The sequence below is a fragment of the Magnolia sinica genome, chromosome 12, assembly GCF_029962835.1.
Source record: "Magnolia sinica isolate HGM2019 chromosome 12, MsV1, whole genome shotgun sequence".
Lineage (NCBI taxonomy): Eukaryota > Viridiplantae > Streptophyta > Magnoliopsida > Magnoliales > Magnoliaceae > Magnolia > Magnolia sinica.
The window spans coordinates 36,961,658-36,983,547 of NC_080584.1; the positions used below are offsets into that span (position 1 = coordinate 36,961,658).

At 43.3% G+C, this 21,890-nt stretch overlaps 1 protein-coding gene across 5 annotated transcripts in view; it reads left to right on the forward strand.

Moving 5' to 3' along the window:
- Positions 1-13,672: 13,672 nt before the first annotated feature.
- Positions 13,673-21,890, forward strand: part of LOC131221235 (protein RRP6-like 3) — a 119,401-nt gene continuing 111,183 nt past the window's right edge. For 2 of the 5 annotated variants that reach the window (XR_009159124.1, XM_058216432.1), the window contains exons 1-3: positions 13,673-14,002; positions 20,518-20,756; positions 20,863-20,961. Coding sequence is in view for 4 of the 5 variants with exons in the window: in XM_058216432.1 (XP_058072415.1) it covers positions 13,753-14,002; positions 20,518-20,756; positions 20,863-20,961 (588 nt within the window). In the remaining variant the exon portion in view is untranslated. Of the gene's footprint in view, positions 14,003-14,105; positions 14,353-20,517; positions 20,757-20,862; positions 20,962-21,890 lie in introns of all 5 variants that reach the window. The other 3 variants (XM_058216430.1, XM_058216431.1, XM_058216433.1) reach the window with 2 other exon arrangements.

The window sequence follows — 21,890 nt, forward strand, 5'->3', positions numbered from 1 at the left end:
GTTCAGACGATGGCGCAGCCTGCGAGGCGGAGCCAGACTTTGAGGATGATGAGGAGGCATTCTCCTACATGCAGTATTCAGGCAGGTTTACATAGACCGCTCTGATCGGCGGGGCTTCAGGGTTATACTTGTAGTGGACTATTACACTTTTGATATTTTATATTTTGAAATAATAAATGTAATTATTGACCTGATAGAGCGCACATACTTTGGGGACTTATACTGATTTGTAAAGCTATACATATTCGTTTCAGTCTTCCACTTGTGTATTACAAATGTCCCTGGATTATGTTTGCTATTTTGGCTTAATCTTATTCATGTATTATGCACTAATACAGACAACATTTAATCATCATTACATATGTTGCATAAGTGATGCATTGAAACTCGGGAGTCGGACTTTTACTCGACCCCCCAATTTTTAGGGCATTACAAGTTGGTATCAGATCATGATTTGGATTAAACTGGACCTTAGTTATGGTCACATGACGTACGCTAATGCATTTAGACCTAGGTGGGTGCGAGAAAAATGCAGAGACAAGCTTAGGATTTCCAATTTCGCCAATTGGCGAAATTTACTGAAAACGATCTCCGAGATCGGGTTCTTACACGTCCGTGATCGCTTGAGGCGACCCCGGACCACTTCTAGACCATCAATCGATGGGTTTAGACCGTAATTTACCCAATCCCAGCCTCCAACACTCGAGGAAATACCTGATTATATCAGAAGTTACTCGAAATGACCTGAAACGACTCAAAATGGAGTCAGGGGCCAAACGAAATACTTCTAGGGGGCCCAGGGTGGGCCCCACATATTTTTACAGTCCAGGGGGCAGGAGGCCTCACCGGCTAGCGGGCCGGCTCGGGCCGACGCCCCTAGGGCGCTATGTGGCCCATTGATGCATGTTGGGTCCATTTAAAACCTTCCAAACATGCCTCCCCTTCATAATTCATCCCTCCAAGCTTCCCTTTTTCTTCAAAACTCTTTGGTTCTCTCTCAAATCTCTCCTCCAATCAGCCATTTCGTCATTTTTCTTCAACACACATACCCTCCCACCGTTTTCCATCAAAACTCTCTCCTATCTCTTTCTTTTCCTTTGATTTGAGAGCACAAATCCCTCATTTGTGTCCCATATACCATCAAGTTCAATAACTCCTCCATTTTCTACCTATCTTCTCTTTTCCATGGCCTTGTTCGAGGTTGTGATGGCCATTTTCTCGATTTTCACGCTTCTTTCTCTCATGGGGAAGAAGAGGACGCCTACGGATTAGGTGGGGCCTAGTCGCCCTACTCGTTCAAGGAGGCCTAGAGGTGCTGCTACAAGTGTAAATGTTGATCAGGAGATACGGACCAAGGGAAGCTTGATTCCCTGGCTCCCCTCGAAAGGATCCTCTTGACGGATATGTCTCATAAGAGATTTCAGGGTCGCAGGGTCCTCTTTGAAGCTCATGTGGATGAGAGGCTCTTCGGGCAATATCTTGTGATGGACCGCCTGGTCGAAGCCGAGTGGGGTCCTGTGTTCAAGGGCGAGTACCGCGCAAATGTGGGCACAGTTTGAGCCTTCTATGCCCACATTCAAGAGCCTACGTTGGAGCTCCTGCAGTTCAAGATCCCCGTTGGCAGAGATCGGGAGGCCACAATTGATGCTGGGTTGACAGCTTGGCTTATGAAGATGTCGCTTGGCGAAGTGCATGCAAGCGAGAAGAATTTGAAGAGTGTACGTGAAAGGGATCGCCGCAGGCGATTCCTTTATGGACAACTAGCTCGCTGGAATCTGAACAACAGTCTCCTAGCGACTAACATCACTGATGACTTTCGCCTGCTCCACCACATCTTTATGTACAACGTGTACCCTAGGTGGAGCAACCGCAGCGAGTGCACCCGTCTGATGGTAGATTTCCTGTACCAAGTGGGGCAGGGAGAGAAGTTGTGCGTGCCTACGCACGTTCTGCGGCAGATAGTTCTTACCGCACGCTCCACTAGAGCATCTGATTGGCTTCCATTTGGCCAACTCATATGTAAGATTGCACGTGAGTTTGGTTATAGACTTGGGGCGGAAGTACCGGTGCCAACCCATTACATCAACGAGTCTACTCTCAACCAGATGGAAATTGGGACACGACAACGACAAGCCCGCCTCGATGAGAGTGAGGACGAGACGGCTAGTGAAGAGTCTGATAGCGAGGAAGAAAGCAGAGAGGAGATAAAAGAAGAACAGGAAGAAGAAGATGAGGCTCAGGACACGGATGAGAGCTCCCCACCTACGGCAACGGAGCATGACCCTGATCGGGCTGCTAGGGAAGCCCGTCTAGTTCGACTTGAGGAGGGCCAGGCTGCCCTGCGATAGGAGATCATTGGTACTCGGGCCCTTGTGAAGCATAAGTTCAAGAAGGTGACCCGCACCTTGAAAGCTATCCTGTGTTGCCTGCAGGATAAGGGTGCCCCTCTTCCGTCGCCAGACTCAGATGTCTAGGCATCCATGTCGTTGCCTAGTAGTTTACTTTGTTGCTATCTTAGAATGTCTGTGTTTTAATGCTTAAGTGCTTGTGTTTGTGTTTGTTGGTTGTCTTAATGTTTGCAGCTTTACTTGTAATGGCTCATATGCGTTTCCTGTCATGATTCATGTTATGACATATCTCATGTAATTGTGACAATTTTGGTAAAGCATGAAGTTTCTTTAAGCTGTGTGTAAATGCTTTGTGATTGAGGTTGTGGGCATGCTGAATCTGACCTGGGTTGCACCCTATGTTGTATATAGGGGATGCCACCTAAGGCCGCACGGAGTACGGCACGTCCCACTCTTGGCGATTCGTTTGATGGGGTACCTCCCCTAAGCGATAGCCATACGGACCCCAGTTCGGGCCCGTCTCCTTCTGACACCATGACGGACTCTCAGCCGGCCACTGGCCCCACTAATGGGCCTACACCTGTTGTGCCACCGGTTCTAGAGCAGAACCGTGCGTCCTCATCAACGCTACCTGTATCTCAGTTGGCTCCCCCTACTGATAGGTTGGAGTAGATGATGTTGTTGATGTAGCAGCAGCAGGCACAACAGCAGCAGCAGCAAGCACAGTAGCAGCAGCAACTTTTGGCCACCATGGAGGGGATTTTTGCCCAGAGCATGGGTGCGGCTTCGCCTGCTCCATTTACACCCCCTGCTGGGAATGCAGGTGTCAGTGGCCACTTTAAGCAATTCCAGAGCTTACGGCCCCCTACCTTTGCGGGTACTCATAGACCCGAGGAGGCCGAGTATTGGCTTGACAACATCTCTAAGATGCTAAAGCCGCTGCACTGCACAGAGTCCGAGCAGGTGGAGTTGGTCACCTTCATGTTCGAGAAGGAGGCCAGCTTATGATGGGATAGTGTCCTCCGTACTGTTGCGGTTGGACACGTGTGGATGTGGGCAGATTTTGAGGCACGCTTCCATGAGAAGTACTATCCCATCACCTACCGCCACGAGAAGGAAAGTGAGTTCCTTCGCCTCCGACAGGGAGGGATGACAGTGGCTGAGTATGAGAACAGGTTCACGGTGTTGGGCAGGTACGCCCCGTTGATTCTGGCAAATGAGTCGATGCGCATGCGGAGTTTTTTTGAGGGCTTGCGACCAAATATTCGCTCGAAGATGTGCTGCGCTAGTATACCTAGCTCTTCTGAGCTAGTGAGCATTTCCATGAGGGCCGAGCAGGACGGAGACAGGCAGTCTCGTATGCAAGCACCGATGGCTCCTATGCCACGACCTGAGATTCAGAGCAGACCATTCCTCGGGAAGAGGCCACGGGCAGATTCACCGCCAAGACTGATGGCTCCACCTGCCCCTATGAGGTGACCTGAGATGTGGTGTGCTTACTGCAAGAGGTCAGGCCACACGGAGGTGACTTGCTTCACCAGGATGAGGGATAGCGGATTTTCACCGCCCTAGAGGATCAACCACCATCTTCCCCAGACTATGTCACCACCACCTCTACGCTCGGCACCAGCTCATCCATCTTTTCGGCCACTTGTACCTCGATCTAGGCCGCCTCAACGGCCTATGGTACCTCAGCCTAACCGTTTTCAACAGGCTCGAGTGCACTCACTTACAGCTGAAGCATCAGAGGCAACACCTATGCCACCTATGGCTTTTGATATTACGGCACATATCCAAGGTACTCCAGTCTTTCTACTAGTAGACACCGGGACCACTGTTTCTATCATATCATGCGCAGCAGTCAAGCGGCTAGGGTTGGAAACTAGTCCTATGGTTGGGTTGAGAATCCTTACTGTCACAGGGACTTTCTCGGATGCTACCAAGATCTGTAAGGGGTGTTCGATAGATGTAGGGAGCGGGACAGCGCTCCTCGACTTGATTGTTACCCCATTACATCACTATGATGTCATTCTCGGTATGAATTGGCTCACAGAGATGAAGGCAGAGATCGACTACGATTGTAGAGTGGTGACAGCTTATGGACCAGAGGGCACGACCTTTACTTTTCTGGTACAGGTCAGTTGGCCCTATCGCATTGATTGTTATGCTTTTATGCTTGAGGACGCTCATGCTCCAGTGCTTGAGGGCACTCCTATGGTCCGAGAGTTCTCAGACGTGTTCAGGAAGATACTTAGAGTACCCCCTCAGCGCGAAATTGATTTTACCATCGACCTAGTGCCTGGTACAACACCTGTATCTCTTCCGACCTATCGCATGGCTCCGTGCGAGATGGAGGAGCTAAGGAAACAGATCGATGATCTGTTGGATGCGGGCTTTATACGACCCAGTGTGTCTCCATGGGGAGAGCCCATGTTGTTTATATAGAAAAAGGATGGATCTCTGTGATTATGTATTGATTATCACAGATTGAACCAAGTGACGGTGAAGAACAAGTATCCCTTGCCCAGGATAGATGATCTATTCGATCAGTTGAAGGGGCAAGGTATTTTTCGAAGATCGATCTACAGTCAGGGTATCACCAGTTGCGCGTCAGGGATGAGGACGTGCAGAAGACAGCCTTTAGGACCAGTTTTGGACACTATGAGTTTCTCATAATATCATTTGGCTTTACGAACGCACCGGTCGTGTTCATAGACTTGATGAACAGGGTATTTTGGCCGTTCCTTTTCCGATTCATCATCGTGCTTATTGATGACATCTTGATATACTCCAAGAGTCGGGAAGAGCACGAGGAACACCTGCGAGTAGTTTGGATACTCTGAGGAAGAACCAATTGTTTGTACAGTACAAGAAGTGCGACTTATAGAAAGAAGAAGTCAAGTTCCTAGGACATATGGTGTCCAAGGAAAGGATAGCTGTGGACCTTGCTAAGGTAGCCACAGTTCAGGACTGGAAGCAGCCTGGTTTGGTTACTGAGGTGAGGAGTTTCCTTGGTCTGGCAGGTTACTATCGACGATTCATTCAGAATTTCTCAAAGATAGATAAGCCTCTGTCTCAGTTGACACGGAAGGATCTGAAGTTCGCTTGGAATGAAAAGGCAGAAGCAGCTTTTCAGGAGCTGAAGGACAAGTTGACATCCGCCCCTATTCTAGTATTGCCAGAGTAAGGGGTCAAGTATACGATATACACGGACGCGTCTCGTGTCTGATTGGGTGGTGTTTTGATGTAGAAGGACAGGGTTGTTGCTTACCTGTCGCGACTGTTGAGAAAACATGAGGAAAACTACCCTACGCATGACTTGGAGTTAGCTGGCGTTATTTTTGCTTTAAAGATTTGGAGGCATTACCTCTACGGAGAGGAGTTCGAGCTCTTTTGCGACCACAAGAGCCTCAGATACATATTCAGTCAGCGAGACCTGAATATGAGGTAGCGACGATGGATGGAGACACTGAAGGACTTCAAGTTCGAAGTCTCTTACCATCCTGGCAAGGCCAACCTTGTGGCAGATGCATTAAGCCGCAAGAAGGCATTGGCATTTGCGGTTCCATTGATGGTAGCAGAGTGGGACATGGTAGAATTTGTGTGAGACTTTGAGCAGAAACTTACGGTGGAGGAGCCGTATGAGGGCATCACACATATTCGAGTACAACCCCTCATTGATGACAGGATCATAGCGGCTCAGGTAGATGATGGGCTATTGGCGAAGATGAGAAGGCAGGTTAGTGCAGATGAGGATTCAGAGTGGAGCTTTGGTAGGGATGGGGGCTTACGTTACCGTGGTCGCCTATGTGTCCCGAACCTCCCTGACTTGAGGAAAGAAGTTCTTGAGGCCACTCACGATTCTATGATGGCTATGCATCCAGGTAGTACGAAGATGTATCGTGACATGAAGAGGTCGTACTGGTGGGACAATATGAAGGCTCACATAGCAGATTACGTGTCCCGTTGTCTTACGTGCCAGCAGGTCAAGGTAGAGCATCACTAACCTCCTGGTTTCCTTCAGCTTATGCCCATAGCTGAATGGAAGTGGGACTTCATATCTATGAATTTCATCTCAGGGCTACCGAAGATGAGGAAGGGTTATGATTCCATTTGGGTGATCGTGGATCGGTTGACAAAATCGGCTCATTTCCTCCCTATTAGAGTTCCGAACTCTGCAGACGAGTTAGCCGGGTTGTACATCAAGGAGATTATACGTCTGCATGGAGTTCCCTTGGAGATCATGTCGGACCGAGACACGCGATTTACATCTATCTTCTGGACTCGTATCCAGGAAGCGATGGGTGTGAAGTTGAAATTCAGTACTGTGTTCCACCCATAGACTGACGGGCAGACGGAACGGGTGAATCAGATTCTGGAAGACGTTGTGGGCTTGTGTGCTAGATTTCAAGGACAGTTGGGATGACTGTCTTCCTTATGCAGAGTTCACCTATAACAACAGCTTCCAGGAAAGTATTGGCATGGCTCCTTACGAGGCACTGTATGGGCGTCCGTGTAGGGCACCGCATTGCTGGGCAGAGGTTGGTGAGAAGAGCTTGATTAGTCCGGATTTAGTTCAGGCAACTTCAGAGAAACTCGACATTATCAGGCGCCGACTTCTGACAGCGCAGAGTAGATAGAAGACCTACGCCAATACGAGGCGGCGACCGCTAGAGTTCGAAGTTGGAGATCATGTGTTCCTCAGAGTTTCCCCTATAAAGGGAGTCCTTCGGTTTAGCAAGAAGGGGAAGCTTACGCCTCGATTCGTTGGCCCATTCCAGATACTTGATCGAGAGGGAGTGATAGCGTACCGCCTTGCGTTGCCCACACCACTTGCGGGTGTGCATAACGTATTTCATGTTTCTATGCTGAAGAAATACGTTCCCGATCCTTTCCACATTATTAAATGGGAGCAGGTGCAGTTGAGCGAGGATGCGACATATATACTGCAGCCGACGCGTATCCTAGACAGGAAGGAACAGGTTTTGCGCAGCAAAGTTATTCCACTTATGAAAGTGTTGTGGATGCATCATACGAAAGAAGAGGCTACTTGGGGGACAGAAGCCGAGGTTCGAAAGAACTACCCTCAGATTCTCGAGAAGTACGAAAATGTACTAATTTCGAAGACGAAATTTTCTGTAAGGGGGGTAGATTGTAACGTCTCGAAAAAATCCGTACAAAGACCCGAGTATCACCTCAAGCAGAAATCACCCAAGACCAAAAACCTTTAGAAATTAGGTTAAAGTTAGCAAGTGCTGAACTAGAGTGCTTGTGAAATTAGCACTAATCACTTTAAATATAATCTGCAAGACCCAAAACGTGCAGAATCATTGACCTACGTTACCCTGAAATCTAGAATCCATCTCAAAACCCAGTTGCTCTCGGGAGCATCTTGAAACTCCGTATCGGACCTAGACCGCACATCGAAAGTCCGATTACCCTGAAACTATACGGATATGACCGCATTACTGGACTTGACAACCCCTTCAGAAATCAAGTCCTAATTGTGTCTAGAAATGCACAACTTGAACCCGGAGCGAAGTGTGTGAGAAACGTGAAAATATTTAGAAATAAAATTTGAATTTAAGTAATTTGAGTTGTGTCGCTTGCAGACCAAATATAAGGATTCAGACCATTAGAATCTGACCCAAATAAACCCTCGGATCAAGAGAAATATCCCATACATGTCGATGTACTTGTGATCCTGATCGAGTGACCATGACCGTTGAACTGAAACTGATCCGCCATGGTCGATCTGTGAATCCGATCGGAACGAAAACTCAGCCTGACCTAGATCCATAGTCAGGGAGCTTAAGTCCGATCGCATGTGGAAAAGGGGCCACCAGAAGTGCTCCGTTGGAGCGGAACAGTCTGTATTTGGACATAACCTAAGTATACCTTGGCCTTGGGGCCATTTCCATCAAACCTGGGCCTATATAAGGACCTTAAACCCTCTCTCTCTCTCACCCCATACGAATTTGAGAAACCCTAGGAGAGAGAGGAGAGAAAAGAGAAGGGAAAAGAGAGAAACTGAGAGCGAGAGTTAGAGAATCTTCCTGGGATTCGATCCCGTTACTTCACGCATTTAGCTACCCCCTCTGTATCGCAAATCAGGCGATTCCGACTCCGTACTTGGGTAAGAAAACCTAACCCTATTCTGTTTTAGGGTTTTAGATAGTGTAAGTTATGAAATAGCTAACCTAATTTATGTTATAGGTTGCCAATCTGCTGTAAACAAAGACTTGACTTTAAAACTGAGTTCGTTACGAGTCTACCAGCAAAAGGTGCGGACTATAAATGTATAGGTTATGGTTTTCAAGGCTTTCAATGTCGGTTAATGGTTTATTATTGATGTGGGTGCAATTTCACGTGTCAAATGCGATGTTTGTATCGGGTTTCTAATATATATGAACTATATTGGGTCTAGTGTATTCCATGTATATGTATAAAGTATCGTATACGTATGAAATTTGAACATGTGTTTGCCGTGATTAATTGTCGTATGATTATGCTAGTTGTATGTGTAACAACTCCTTGGCGAAAGGATTTGCCCTAATACGTGTTATACCCAACGTACATAATATAGGTTGGGATATGTAGTCTAAGTGTTTGTAAAAATGTCTGAATGATCAGGCATGTAGTAAATTGTACTTTATACGGGCGTCGAGAAGAGATTCTCAACTACCATAATGATATGTATGATTTCCTCCATGTAACTTATATTCATTGTCTGTTTTACTTAGATACTGCATATGTGTGAATTCATGTTTAAGTTGAAATCCATCAAGTACTCACATGCTGATATGATTGAAATTGTTGATCCATTATTGTTCTGATTAGCATGTATGATTATCTGTATAATCGAATGTGTTTGGGACTACAGAATAGTCCAGGCAATCGGTAGCAAGCATTGAATAGGTGGCTGAGGTTCATTTCGCCACATTGGATGTGTTCGATGAACCCGAGTCGTACCTTGGTTGTCGGCAGTGGTTAGGTCACACGGAGTGCTTACGCATTTCATGTCGGTCAATTCAACGTGCACTCATACTTGTCGAGCTCGTCAAGTAACTCGATTGACCCGATGTACGTTTACCATGCATGGACGCTACTGCTTGAATCTAAGGTACCAAACTCACCAGTGAAACCCTTTTAAACCTTGGTACCTCGATCCGCTAAGACTCATGAGTCGAGCATGGTGGTATAGGACACCGTGGTCGAGCTGTCGGCCTATGCTGGGGTGACGAGCCTCCTCGTAGTGACCGGTGAGCAACCCAGACTCATGAGCTGAATACGGTGGTATGAGACACTGTATTCGAACTGTCGGCTTACATTATCAGGTGACGAGCCCTTTGTAGTGACCTCGAGCGTACTCTGAGACTGCGTAGAGGCGATGAGCCTTTCTGTAGCAATAAGAGTATAAACTAGGCCTGCACTGATCAGGTGACGAGCCCTTTACAGCGACCTAGAACCGTAACATCGTATGAGATTTACTAGGATTGACGACCCTAGAATGGATCATTGTTTGAGAATTGATATAAGGGAGGTACCTTAGCTTTCCAATCCTGCTGTATGAAAAGGACTAATAAGAACTTGATAATCACGCTCATGCACCACATTGCATGTGCCGTTTAGCGATGTGTAGAGAGCACGAGGAAGTGACTGACATGTGCGACCGTTAGATGAAGATCGCTGAGGGAGTGCAGGCGAGAGCATGCATCATTTATTCATACCATCTTGCATTAATCAGAGTATCTAGGGATGTTCGATTGTATTGCTTTATCATTACTGCTTGACTGAATTAATAACATGTTAACCTTTGCTTTATTATTCCACTGATTTGATCACTCACTCCCACGTTACGGGATGGTGTTTTAAACACCAACCAGACCTTGTTGTAGGTTCAGATGATGGCGCAGCCTGCGAGGCGGAGCTGGACTTTGAGGATGATGAGGAGGCATTCTCCTACATGCAGTATTCAGGTGGGTTTACATAGACCGTTTTGATCGGCGGGGCTTCAGGGTTATACTTGTAGTGGACTATTACACTTTTGATATTTTCTATTTTGAAATAATAAATGTAATTATTGACCTAGTAGAGCACACATACTTTGGGGACTTATACTGATTTGTAAACCTATATATATTCGTTTCAGTCTTCTGCTTGCGTATTACAACTGTTCCTGGATTATGTTTGCTGTTTTGGCTTAATCTTATTCATGTTTTTTGCACTAATACAGACAACATTTAATCGTCATTACATATGTTGCATAAGTGATGCATTGGAACTCGGGAGTTGGACTTTTACTCGACCCCCCGATTTTCAGGGCGTTACAAGGGAAGCTGCCCCAAAGAGGGAGAGTGCTACATGCTGGCGGCAGCTAGGCATCCGTTAGTCCTACTTAGACTCTCTGCTTTAGCAGGTTGCATCCTTCAAGAGTGTGGAGGCTCTTCTATGAAGTTTGTTGCTTTAAGATTTTGCATATTTCTCTGATTGAGCTTAGTTTTGGGCTTAACTAGGTGAGTTGATTAGGTAGGTTTATCGGGTGAGTTGACTCAAGGCTCTAGGGTTTTAGGTTCCTAGGGATTAGGGTTAGGCTGTTGGGTTGACTGGGTTAAATCGATTGAGTTTAGGATTTAGGACTGGAGTTCGTAGGGTTATGGTTTGTGTTTGGTTATCCATCCATTAGTTCAAACTTAGTGAGCTTATGATCATGGGGTGGGGTGTTTACAAACATGTGGCCGGCGGCAGCCTGGCTGCCGTCAGTCCCCACTTGGACTTCCTGCTTTGGCAGGCATCATCCTTCAAGCGTATGAAGGCTCTGCTGTGAAGGTTGCTGCTTTGAGGTTTTGTATATTTATTTAATTGTGATTGCTTTGGGGCTTAACTAGGTGAGTTGACTGGGTTATGGGGTTGGGTAGGCTGACTGTGTGAGTTGACTTACCGAGCCGACTCAAGGCTTTAGGGTTTTAGGTTTCAAAGGTTTGGGGTTAGGCTGATTGAGTTGTGAAAATGAGAGCTATTGATGTCCGGGGGGGGGGGGGATAATTGTTGAATATATAATGAATACAAAAATCTCAATTGCTTGAGTATTGAAACCTTGATTCTAAATGATGCGTAGAACAATCTTCACGTAAAATATTAGGCAAGACAACTTTATTTTATGACTGTCTTTAAAATCAATCTTTCAAACTAGCAAGAGAATATAAAATGATTACAACATTTACCACAATAATGAAAATACATAACATTCACTATCAAGAAAATTAAGCATTCACTATAAGGCACAAAGAATTATAGTGGTTTGGTACTTAAAACAACCAAACCTACTTCACTTCTAAAATTATTACCCTTGTAATTTTGGCTTTCACTATAACAAGGTTTTCACTAGTTCACCTTAACAACCTAATATAGTTCCCTGTGATTTTCATGGGCTATCACAATAAAAATCCCATTTGTGATTTGACGGGCTATCACAAATAAAAATCCCTTTTGTGATTTTGATGGGCTATCACAAATAAAAACCCCTGAGATTTTCACAGGCTATCTTAGACAAACCTAAAATGAAAATAAAGTAGTAAAATATTTATCTTCAAACATAGAGTCGAAGACGCAATAAAAGCTTGTAGTAGAAGAACTTCTTTCTTGAACGTAGATGAAGTTAGTATTCGCTCAAAAGAAAGAGTATATGGTTCTATAGATTATTAGAAATGAAAAATCCAAATGTTACTTAATTTAATTCTCTTTAGATCTCAAATGGTGTATAGAATACTTTTTAGAATAAGATTGAGATAATCTTGAGAAAAAAGAATTGAAGAAGCTAAAAATTAAATTATAAATACTACGCTATTAGCTTGTCTAGAACTTAAGCTTCTCTCTTTCTTGCAGAAGGTTCAGAGTGATTTTTCGTTATTATTTAGAATGAGAGAATGACTCTATTTATAGCCAAAGATATTAGAAATTCGGCTAGACTAAGACTGGCTTCGGCTGGTTGGATTTTACCGGATTCGTTTCAACGGCTATCAGATTGCGTGGGATAAGATTTATCCAAACTTTGACTGGCCTGAGGCAAATTCAACTAGCTGAATTTTCCAATCGGCTGCTCGAATTCCCACAAAAATCAAAAGTTTGCATTGTTGGAATTTTACTGAACTCAATTAGGCTAGCCGAATTTCAAGTTTAAGCTAGCCGAACCAAAATTTAGGCTGACCGAATTTTCAACGGAATTTATTATTTTGCCCGGGCTTGAAGTTAGGTTGCCCAAACTAGAAGTTAGGCCGACCGAAGTTAAGAACAAAAACACTAAAGCCCAAGTTTAATAACTTTTTGAAAGATCCTAACCTAGGGTCTTTTTAGGTTTAAACCACCTGTGTTTTTAGAAAATATATGAGACAATTTGTCTTGAACTTTGACATGATATTATCTTGAAATCGAGCGATGATTAATTGAGAAGATATGCTGATCTTGAGATGATCATAAGCCGATTTTGAGCTGATCTTCAGGCATGTAGAGTAGTTGTGATTCCGTTGTGATTCCAAACTTGCCATATGACTTGAAGCACTTTCGTATTATTAAATTTGACAATCTATGTGTACTAAACATAAAAGCACTTATAAGTTAACTGGATTGAATGGAATGGGTTTATAATTTATGACTGAAGTCCCTCGTATTTAGGCTTCTAGGATTAGGGTTTATTAGTGGAGTCAGCTGTATAGCTGGTGTGTGGTACACCAACCAATCCGCTTCCAAAACGGATGGCCGATGTTTAATACACATAAATAACGGTGGCCCTAAAAAGTTCACTGAGTATGGAAACGGATTGGCTACTCCCCCTTCCACCAGCCAATGGCCGATTTCATCCATGCCATCATCTATTTTTCTAGATCATTTTAGTGTAGGAGACCAAAAATGAACTATATCCCAATCTCAAGTGAACCACATTACAGGAATCATTGTTGAATGAGCTTCGACCATTAAAAACTTTTTGGGGGCATAAAAGTTTTGGATCAAGCTGATATTTGTCTTTTCCCTACATCTAGGTCTGTATGATCTAATCAATAGATTGGATGTCAAATAAATAGTACAGCTGGCCTGGTGAGGATTTTAATGGTAGATATCCAATCCCTATGGTTTTCCTGTGGTGTGGTCCACTTGAGATTTATATCCTTCTAGCGTTTGGGATCAAGCATAAAATGATCTTTAAAAATGGATGAACGGCATGGATGAAGCACATACATCATTGTAGGGCCCACAGAGCACCGACCACCGGTCACGGGGCGGGTGGCAGGGGGAGTAGCCAGTCCGTTTCCACTGAGTATGCTATTGCGTACCAACTTACCATGTACGAAATCCGCTTCCTGCGGAGGAGCTGCACAGAATCGCGTCTCTTCCCACTCGACAGAGAGAGATGACATCGGGAATGGAGATCAGCGAGAAGATGAAGATGAAAGCAGTGCTTGCTATCGTATGCTTTGGTGCAATATCCGTATTCTTCGCAGCGTTTTATCGAAGGCGGTTGAAAGAGGAGGAGAGGAATGCTGGAAATGATTGCTGCTTCTCAGACCTTGAAAATAAGCCCCAGAACAGTTTTAAACGGGTCTTGGCCGACAATTCATACACTCCTTTTAAGCATCTCAAGCGAGAGGAAGGAGAAGATGGTATTGCCAGCTGCCACTCTTCTCATGTTCTCTTCTTCTTTGGTTAGGGAAAAATAGTTCTTGTCCATCAATAATCTTCATTACGCCCTTATCATTGTTGAAGGATATTCGAGGAATGTGATCAAATAGATCAAAGATTGCCAATGCAATGGAGACGATAATGAAATTGATGAAGCATTTGATATTGTCTATTTATTGCTACTTTCTTTCTCGTTTGCACCAGTCAATGAACTCTTAGGCAGATACCTTAGCTAATGACGCTGTGAATCTAAGGGAGCTTTTGATCACTGAATGCTTGTGAGGGCAGTAGCAGCGGGAATGGTCCCTTTCAGCCTGTGCTAGTTTTGCAGGTTTTGGCACATCGTGTCTGAAGCTTTCTTACTCTTTTGATTTTATTTCTTGTTTTCTTTCTCTTTATCATTCATAAAAAAAGGGATTGAAAATGAAATAAATAAAGCAATTGATTCTTTATCTTAAAGTCAATTAAGGCCTAGTAATCAATCCTAAAAGGCAGCCTCGTTGTTGGGATATGCGATCAAATCACCACTGTTGATGTGTCCAGGGCAATCCAGGGATCTAACTGATTCAATCTCTTCTTCAAGGGGTAGCACACCAGATGTATAAGACTCCCAATGATTCTTGATCAGGATATGGACTCACTTTGCATCACTCCTGGGTTGCCAAAAAGTTTGCTTCGTCTAGTTTACCTCTATATACCAGTAAAACATATCTTCATCGAGCTCCTTTAGTTCGACTTTGTCAATCCACTAACAATCTGTCAAGGGATGTCCTGCCAAATGCATAAGGTAGTTGTGATAATTCCAACTCTCCATTGTCTCTGTACATATATCTAGAATAACCTTGATTAATCTTGGCTTTTCTCATTTGATTTGGACATCTCATCCCAATGGTTAGTATAGAGGAAATGTAGGAGTAGCAACAATAGCTAATAAGATGAGGGAAAGTGGCTTAGATGGTTTGGTCATGTGCAATGTGGACCAAGAACTGCATCCAGTTAGGAGTGAATTGGTGCAAGTTGAAGTCTTTAAAAGGGCAAGGGGAAGGTCCAAAGGACATGGTTGGAGGTAGTCAGAAAAAGACTCGAAGACCTATGGTCTAACTGAAGTTATGTCCTTGATAGAGTGGAATGACTGAACATGATATATCATATATGTAGTCAGCCCCAATTAGCTGAGACGAGGCTATGATGATGATGATGTTGATGTTGATGATGATGATGATGTTGATGTTGATGATGATGATCAGTGTTACCTAGACACAATGAACTGTTGCCAAGTGGCAAGTGCCAAAGTGCCGGAAGTTGTCTAGCACAACGTACTTAAAAATCTAGTCTTGGGGACGCTTCCGTACACAAATAAATAATAAATTAAGTAAATAAATAAAACATTGAAAACACTAAATACAAAGGAAATTAGAAATAATGTCAATGTTGTTCCAATAGAAATAAATTACTAGTAGTTTAGACTAAAAAAATTGATTAACAAAACATAAAAAATCACGTATAATCAACTTAGGAAATGGTAGTTCTTATGAAATATTAGAACCCAAACAAAAGAACAAAAGAACGAAAAGAACAACAAAACGTTTACTTTTTTATTATATTGGTCATGGTACATATAATGGAAAAATGAATTGGAATCTAGAGAGAATAAGTAGTCCATATTGGTAATCTTCGGGAGCAAGAGAATGGAGGCATGCTCGAGGGCTAAAGGGGACTATCTTTGGCCTCACAAAATAAATTTGCATAACCAAAAAAATAAAAATAAAAATAAAAAGTGATGAAGGTGAAATGAAATCTTTGTGAAGAAAAATGTTTGGACGCCTCACATAAAGTGTCCAATATGTGGCACTTTTCGATAACATCACTAGGACAATTTGTTCGTACAAATTATGAATTGTCTTGTCATGTGCGGTAGTGTCCAACTGTCCCCAAGTGTCGGCACCACAAAATCCTAGAAAGTAGAAGTGTCTTGGTAACATTGATGATGATATCCTAATATCCTCAAGAAGATCCAACGAATGTGTAGTATCCCTCAAATTCTTCAACATTCAATAGGATCCAATCTTCTTGAATTTGAGCTTATGATATGTTCAACAAGCTTTGTTGTAGATGAACCGATACTAGATCTCGTATGTTGTATAGGTTCCACATGGAGACCCATCCCTAGGTTTCCTTTTGCTTTTCTATTAGTGCATGCTTATTTTTGTTGAAACCATTTCGTGGATATGGAAAAATGGACATGGAATGCACCTGAGATGGAAAACTGTGCACTCCATAAGGAAATATGTGCTTTTGGCATATGGTGACTTTTTTTAATCTTTTGAAAGGTGACTGATGCAGGGAGTACCGGCCAATGCATCAAAAAAACTCACCAAAAGCTCCAGAGCTGTTGGGGAAGCATCAAAATATTCCTTTATCTTAGCCCTCCTGGCAAACCGACTGAGACCTCCTCGTGGGCAACCTCGTATCTCACAGGTCCCATAGTGGGCCCCACCCCGTGGCCATTCTGCATCTCATAGACCCCACCTCATGGGCCACCCCACTCTAGTGTGGAGATGCACCTCCATCATCCACCCACATCGGTAAGGAGACTCTAACACTGGTCTCCTACTTGGATACCACTTGATGCAGGGAGTACCGGCCAACGCACCAAAAGCTCCAGAGCTTTTGGGGAAGCACTAGAATATCCCTTTATCCTGGCCCTCCCAGACAAACCGACCGAGACCTCCCCATGGGCTACCCCGCATCTCATAGATCCCATAGTGGGCCCCACCCTATGGCTATTCTATGTCTCACAAACCTCACCTTGTCGGCCACCCCACCCCAGTGTGGAGATGCACTTACATTTTTCTTTTCTTTTGAAAGGTTAACACTACCGGGTATTGAACCCTGGATCACTCACACACACTACATTGTCTCTACCAGCAGCTTTTGATGGATTGGTGGAGAAATGTGACAAAGTCAATAGTCAAATGGTCGTTGTATTTACTTTCAACCGTTGGAAATTGATTTATTGACTTTTTGTTTTTTGGTAGACATTGGTTTCCTTTTGGATTAGCTTGGAAATAGAAAATGGATTCCAAACTCTTTTTTTTTTTCCCTTTTCCGCAAACAGCGTTATTCTTTATTGTCGCGCTTCCTTTAGGCATATGACCTTTGTTTGATGTTCTAACTTCCCTTTGCTTATGTTTGCTAATCGACTTAACAGAAAATTGCACCTAGCCAGGTAGCACCATTTATTTCAAATAGCTGGGTGGTGATGGTCACAAATCTGAGGAGATGCGGGGTGAGGCTAGTGATGCATGGCTTTGGGGAGGGAGTGCTGGAAATTCCTCCTGTGATGGGGTGAAATGGGGCTGGCTTTGAGAAGCTAGCTGTTGTGAAATAGGCAAGGCCATGACTGCAGGGCAATCGCGTGCAAGTCTCCTTATGACAGGCCCCTTGGTGTGCAGACCGCACTGACATTGTTAAGTCTGGTTAGGGGCTGGGCAAGCTACTGAAGAAGTTGTGACCTGAGCAGTCATATTAAAAGCTGGAACCGTTCCGATTGAAGTGCTGTTGGAGCTAGTTGCTGAAGCTTGCCTCCTGGGGCCAGTTCGTTATGGCCTATGGGAAGCCGAAATAGTTTCAGCAAAGGCCTTAGTCCTTGCTGAAGTGACGGTGCTGATGACTGCATGGTCCTTAAGGGGGTTGGCTGGTGGAGCAGCCAGCCCTATGAGAAGCCTTGGGTTGAGCAGGGATTGTCATCGTCGGGGCAACTTTGGTGAGGGGACAGATGCCTTGGTCGTCGGGTGAGCCATAGCATGAGTAGGAGCCTCCACTGTTGAGATGATTTTAGGCAAAGCAGGAGTTTTGGCCTTGGCAGTGATCCTGATCGCAGCAACCAGCAACAACCTTGGTTGTCAGGGTGTGAATAGGCAATGTTGTCGGTCACTGAGATGATCACGAACCCGCCAATGGGTAAAAAGAAAAGGATGGCCTTTGCAACCACCATCGAGTTGTTGTAGAAGAGTGTTTGCGAGATTGAAGGAGAATGCATGCAAACAATTACAGTCATTACCCCCTTGAGGGAGTGAAAGGTAGACCAACCATAAGCCACACGCTTACATGCTCACAGATCGTTCGCATGGGTTTTCTCCTTAGAGATGAAGGGGGGAATTTTCCTGTTGGGAGTTGCTGTTTTAGCATCACATATGGTACTAAAAGGCTTTTTGACACCTGGCATTTTAGGTACATTGGTTGTAAAGGAGAGTGGAGAATCAAAGATTCTGGTGTCGCGAGAATAAGTGGTATGCAAGACAATAGTGGTTATCTCATCATCATGTCCCCAGTAGAGTCATCATTTTGTTTCATTGCTTTTTTCTTTTTTTTTTTTTTTGTCTTTTTTTTAATGTTTTTTTTTTTTTTTTGTGTTTTTTGTTTTTTGTTTTTTTTTTTTTTTGTTTTTTTTTGTTTTTGTTTTTGTTTTTGTTTTTGTTGTTGTCGTTGTTGTTGTGAGAGATAGAGAAATTTAATAGAGAAATAGCCAAGATGTGCACCCAAAGAATGTGCCCTGTCGAAGGGTTTTTATTAATCTGGGAACAAGGATACATTCTGGCCCGTGGTCTAGCACATGCACTTAATTACAGTCACTGGGGAAAACCCTTGATTAAAGGAAAAGAAGAATATCCAATGAGAGTTATTCTAAGAGAGAGATGCAAATGATGCCCTGATCGATGATCCTTGTAGTTAAGAGTATCCAAGTCATTGATTAGCATAATCTTCCGGTGCTTGAGGACTTATGTAACCTTAGCGTTTATGTCCTGCTTCGGTAGGAAGATAACATGGATAGCGCAGCGCGTAGCATGTAACATTTGGAGCGTAGCTTGTCCTGCCTTGACAGTGAGCTCCTGTCCTCTGGGGAGATCTATTGAGTAATCCAAATGGTCATTGTTGAACCTCTTCTCAGGGCCACTGGATGATCAACACAGAATTGTTCCAGGGGTCCTGTACACACTGCACTGGGCCTTTTGCTCAGTGCACACAAACAGTCAGCACAAAGGCTGCTACTGGAATCAGATTATTGGCACAGAGCCACTGCTGGAGACTCGGACAGTAAGCATGGATGGTGGGTCCATAACTGGTGCTAATGGGAAGAATAAACAAAGTGGTCCTTGGCTACACTTCTCACCTTGTCTGTACCTTGGCACGGAGAACAGGAAGGGAGCTGAAAGGAGATGTCTCAAGGAGCTCTTGTGGAGATCCGAGAGAGAGAGCACTTAAGTGAGAGTGAAGAGTGAAGAGTCCAAATGAAATGCCTGGAGGACTATTTATACTATAGGTCGGTTATTTCCCACTCATGAGTAGCTGCGGATAAATATTGAGGTGTTTGGGTCGTTAGGACACATTTTGCATTGCCATTGGATTGGAGGGAAAAGCTCCGTCGGCATGTGCTGTGGGCAGGCTGTGCACTCGGGGTTCAAATCGCTCTGCCCAAAGATTAGGCTGTTTGGACACAAGTCGCAACGCCAGTCGCACTTAGCCAGGTGGCGATGGTCGCAAACACAAGGAGCTGTGGTGTGAGGCTAGTGACGCATGGCTTTGGGGAGGGAGTGCCAATGCAATTTTTTTTAAAAGAAAGGTAAACACTACCAGGGATTGAACCCTGGATCACTCACACATACTACATTGTCTCTACCGGCAGTTTTTGATGGATCAGTGGAGAAATGTGAAGAAGTCAACAGTCAAATGGTCGCTGTATTTATTTTCAGCCGTTGGAAATCGATTTATTACCTTTTTTTTTTTCTGGTTTGGGTGACATTGGTTTCCTTTTGGATTAGCTTGGAAATAGAAAATGGATTCCGAACCAATTTTTTTTTTTTTTTTTCTGCAAACAGTGTCAAAGTGGTATTCTGCAGACATTGTTTTCATTTCAAAGGTTTTTGCCAAAAGGTAAAAAGAAGAAGATGCCCTTTGTCTCAACTTTATGCTAAGTTGAAGCTTTTTTTTCACCCACAGCATGGGTTGATGATTGTTAGGTTCATGGAATGGAAGTCATTCTTTACTTGTAATGCTTCCTTTGGGCAGATGACCTCTGTCTGAAGTTCTAACTTCCCTTTGCTTATATTTGCTAATTGACTTAACAGAAAATTGCACTTAGCCAGGTAGCACCATTTATTTCAAATTGTCTTATCGGTCTCTCCTTCCAAATCTCACCAGAACATCAAAAGATTCTGCCTTGCCCTAAAGATCCACTACAAGAAGGCTGTCTTGATTAATTGACGACCAAATTTCTCAATCTCCTACCTCTCAATATTTATTCCGTAATCTACCCTTTGCTTGTTTTGTATCTGCATCAAGTTGGGTATGAGTGATGTGGAGTCCATCAAAAGTCCTCGTCATTTTTTCTTTTGTTTAGCTGTAGCAGTACATTATACTTATTCTGTTTAGCTATAACAGTACGCTATACTTATTCATTGTACCTCTCTTGCTAATCTATCACTACTTTGATCAGAAAAATCAACGAATTTACATCCGTATGAACATGAGATCACATTTTTGTTGGAGCATCCTCCACCACTAAACTTTGTTATTAGAAACAAGCACTCAGATATGGGTGGTTCTTATATTTGGGTAAGCACCAATTCCCAGCTAGAGGAGCTTGCAGATATACTGAGTAAAGAACAAGTCTTTGCCGTTGATACAGAACAACATAGTGCACGTTCGTTCCTAGGGTTTACTGCTCTAATGCAGGTAATAAGTGTCTCTTTTCAACTATGCGGTATCGAGTGCAGAATGTTGATAGCATTCTGATGCTTTTTTTCTTTTAAGTTTTTTGTTTTTGTTTTGAAATGGACAGATTTCTACTGTGAAAGAAGACTATCTGCTGGATACAATTGCTCTGCATGATGTAATGGGCATTCTTCGCCCTGTTTTTGCAAACCCTTCTATTTGTAAGGTATATTCTTTCGCCATATTTCGCCCTAAATCAGTTGAGAAGAAGCTGTAGCCATTGTTGTATATTTTTCATATAAAACACTAGTTTGTACATTATAGCAAGTGTTAATACATGGGTCAGAACCTTGAAAAAGTTGACTCTGCGTAATTTGTTCAACTTGGAACCTCATCCTTCTCAATCTGGTGCTCTGTATCTGCTTTATTAGTTCGTTCGTTACCCTATGTTACGAAGATAAATTTAATTAATTAATTAATTAATTATTATTATTTTTACAAATATGTCTCCATTTTTTGTTTTTTTTGTTTTTTTTGTTTTTTTTGTTTTTTTTTTTTTTTTTTTGTTTATCTATGTGTAATCCAAGATCCTGAACTCTTTGGTTAGTTCTTTTGTTGTCCATTGGGACTCCATGCATTTAAGAATGTGTTTTGGACTTGTCTGTCCATGCAAAGAACTTGTCTCCATTAAGCTTTCTTTTAGAATTCAAAGAGATCCAAATGTAGTTAGATGAGCTGGTTCGTTGATTGCAGGTGTGGAAGAAATAAAAGGTTCCATAATTTACATTAACAGAAGTGTTCAAGTTTTTTTTTTTTTTTTTTTGAAGAGAATAACATAAAATGACTATGACACATGCGAAATGACCTTATGTTTTACAACCTAATGGGATGTACTGAAATTTCAAGCCTTCAACAAGTGATTGATGAGACATCAATATTTTTTTGAATGGTAACAAAATTTTATTAAGACAGTGTTGAGATGGTGCAAACGCTACAAGCCTATAGCTGATGCAAAAAAGAAACAAATTACAATCCTTAACAGAGGAAATATAAGAGACCCACTCCACTACAAGGAAAATAGCCTTAGAGGAAACCTCTCCCGCCCTAGAAGATTCATTCCGGAAACATCTACCATTTTGTTCTCCCCAGAATGCC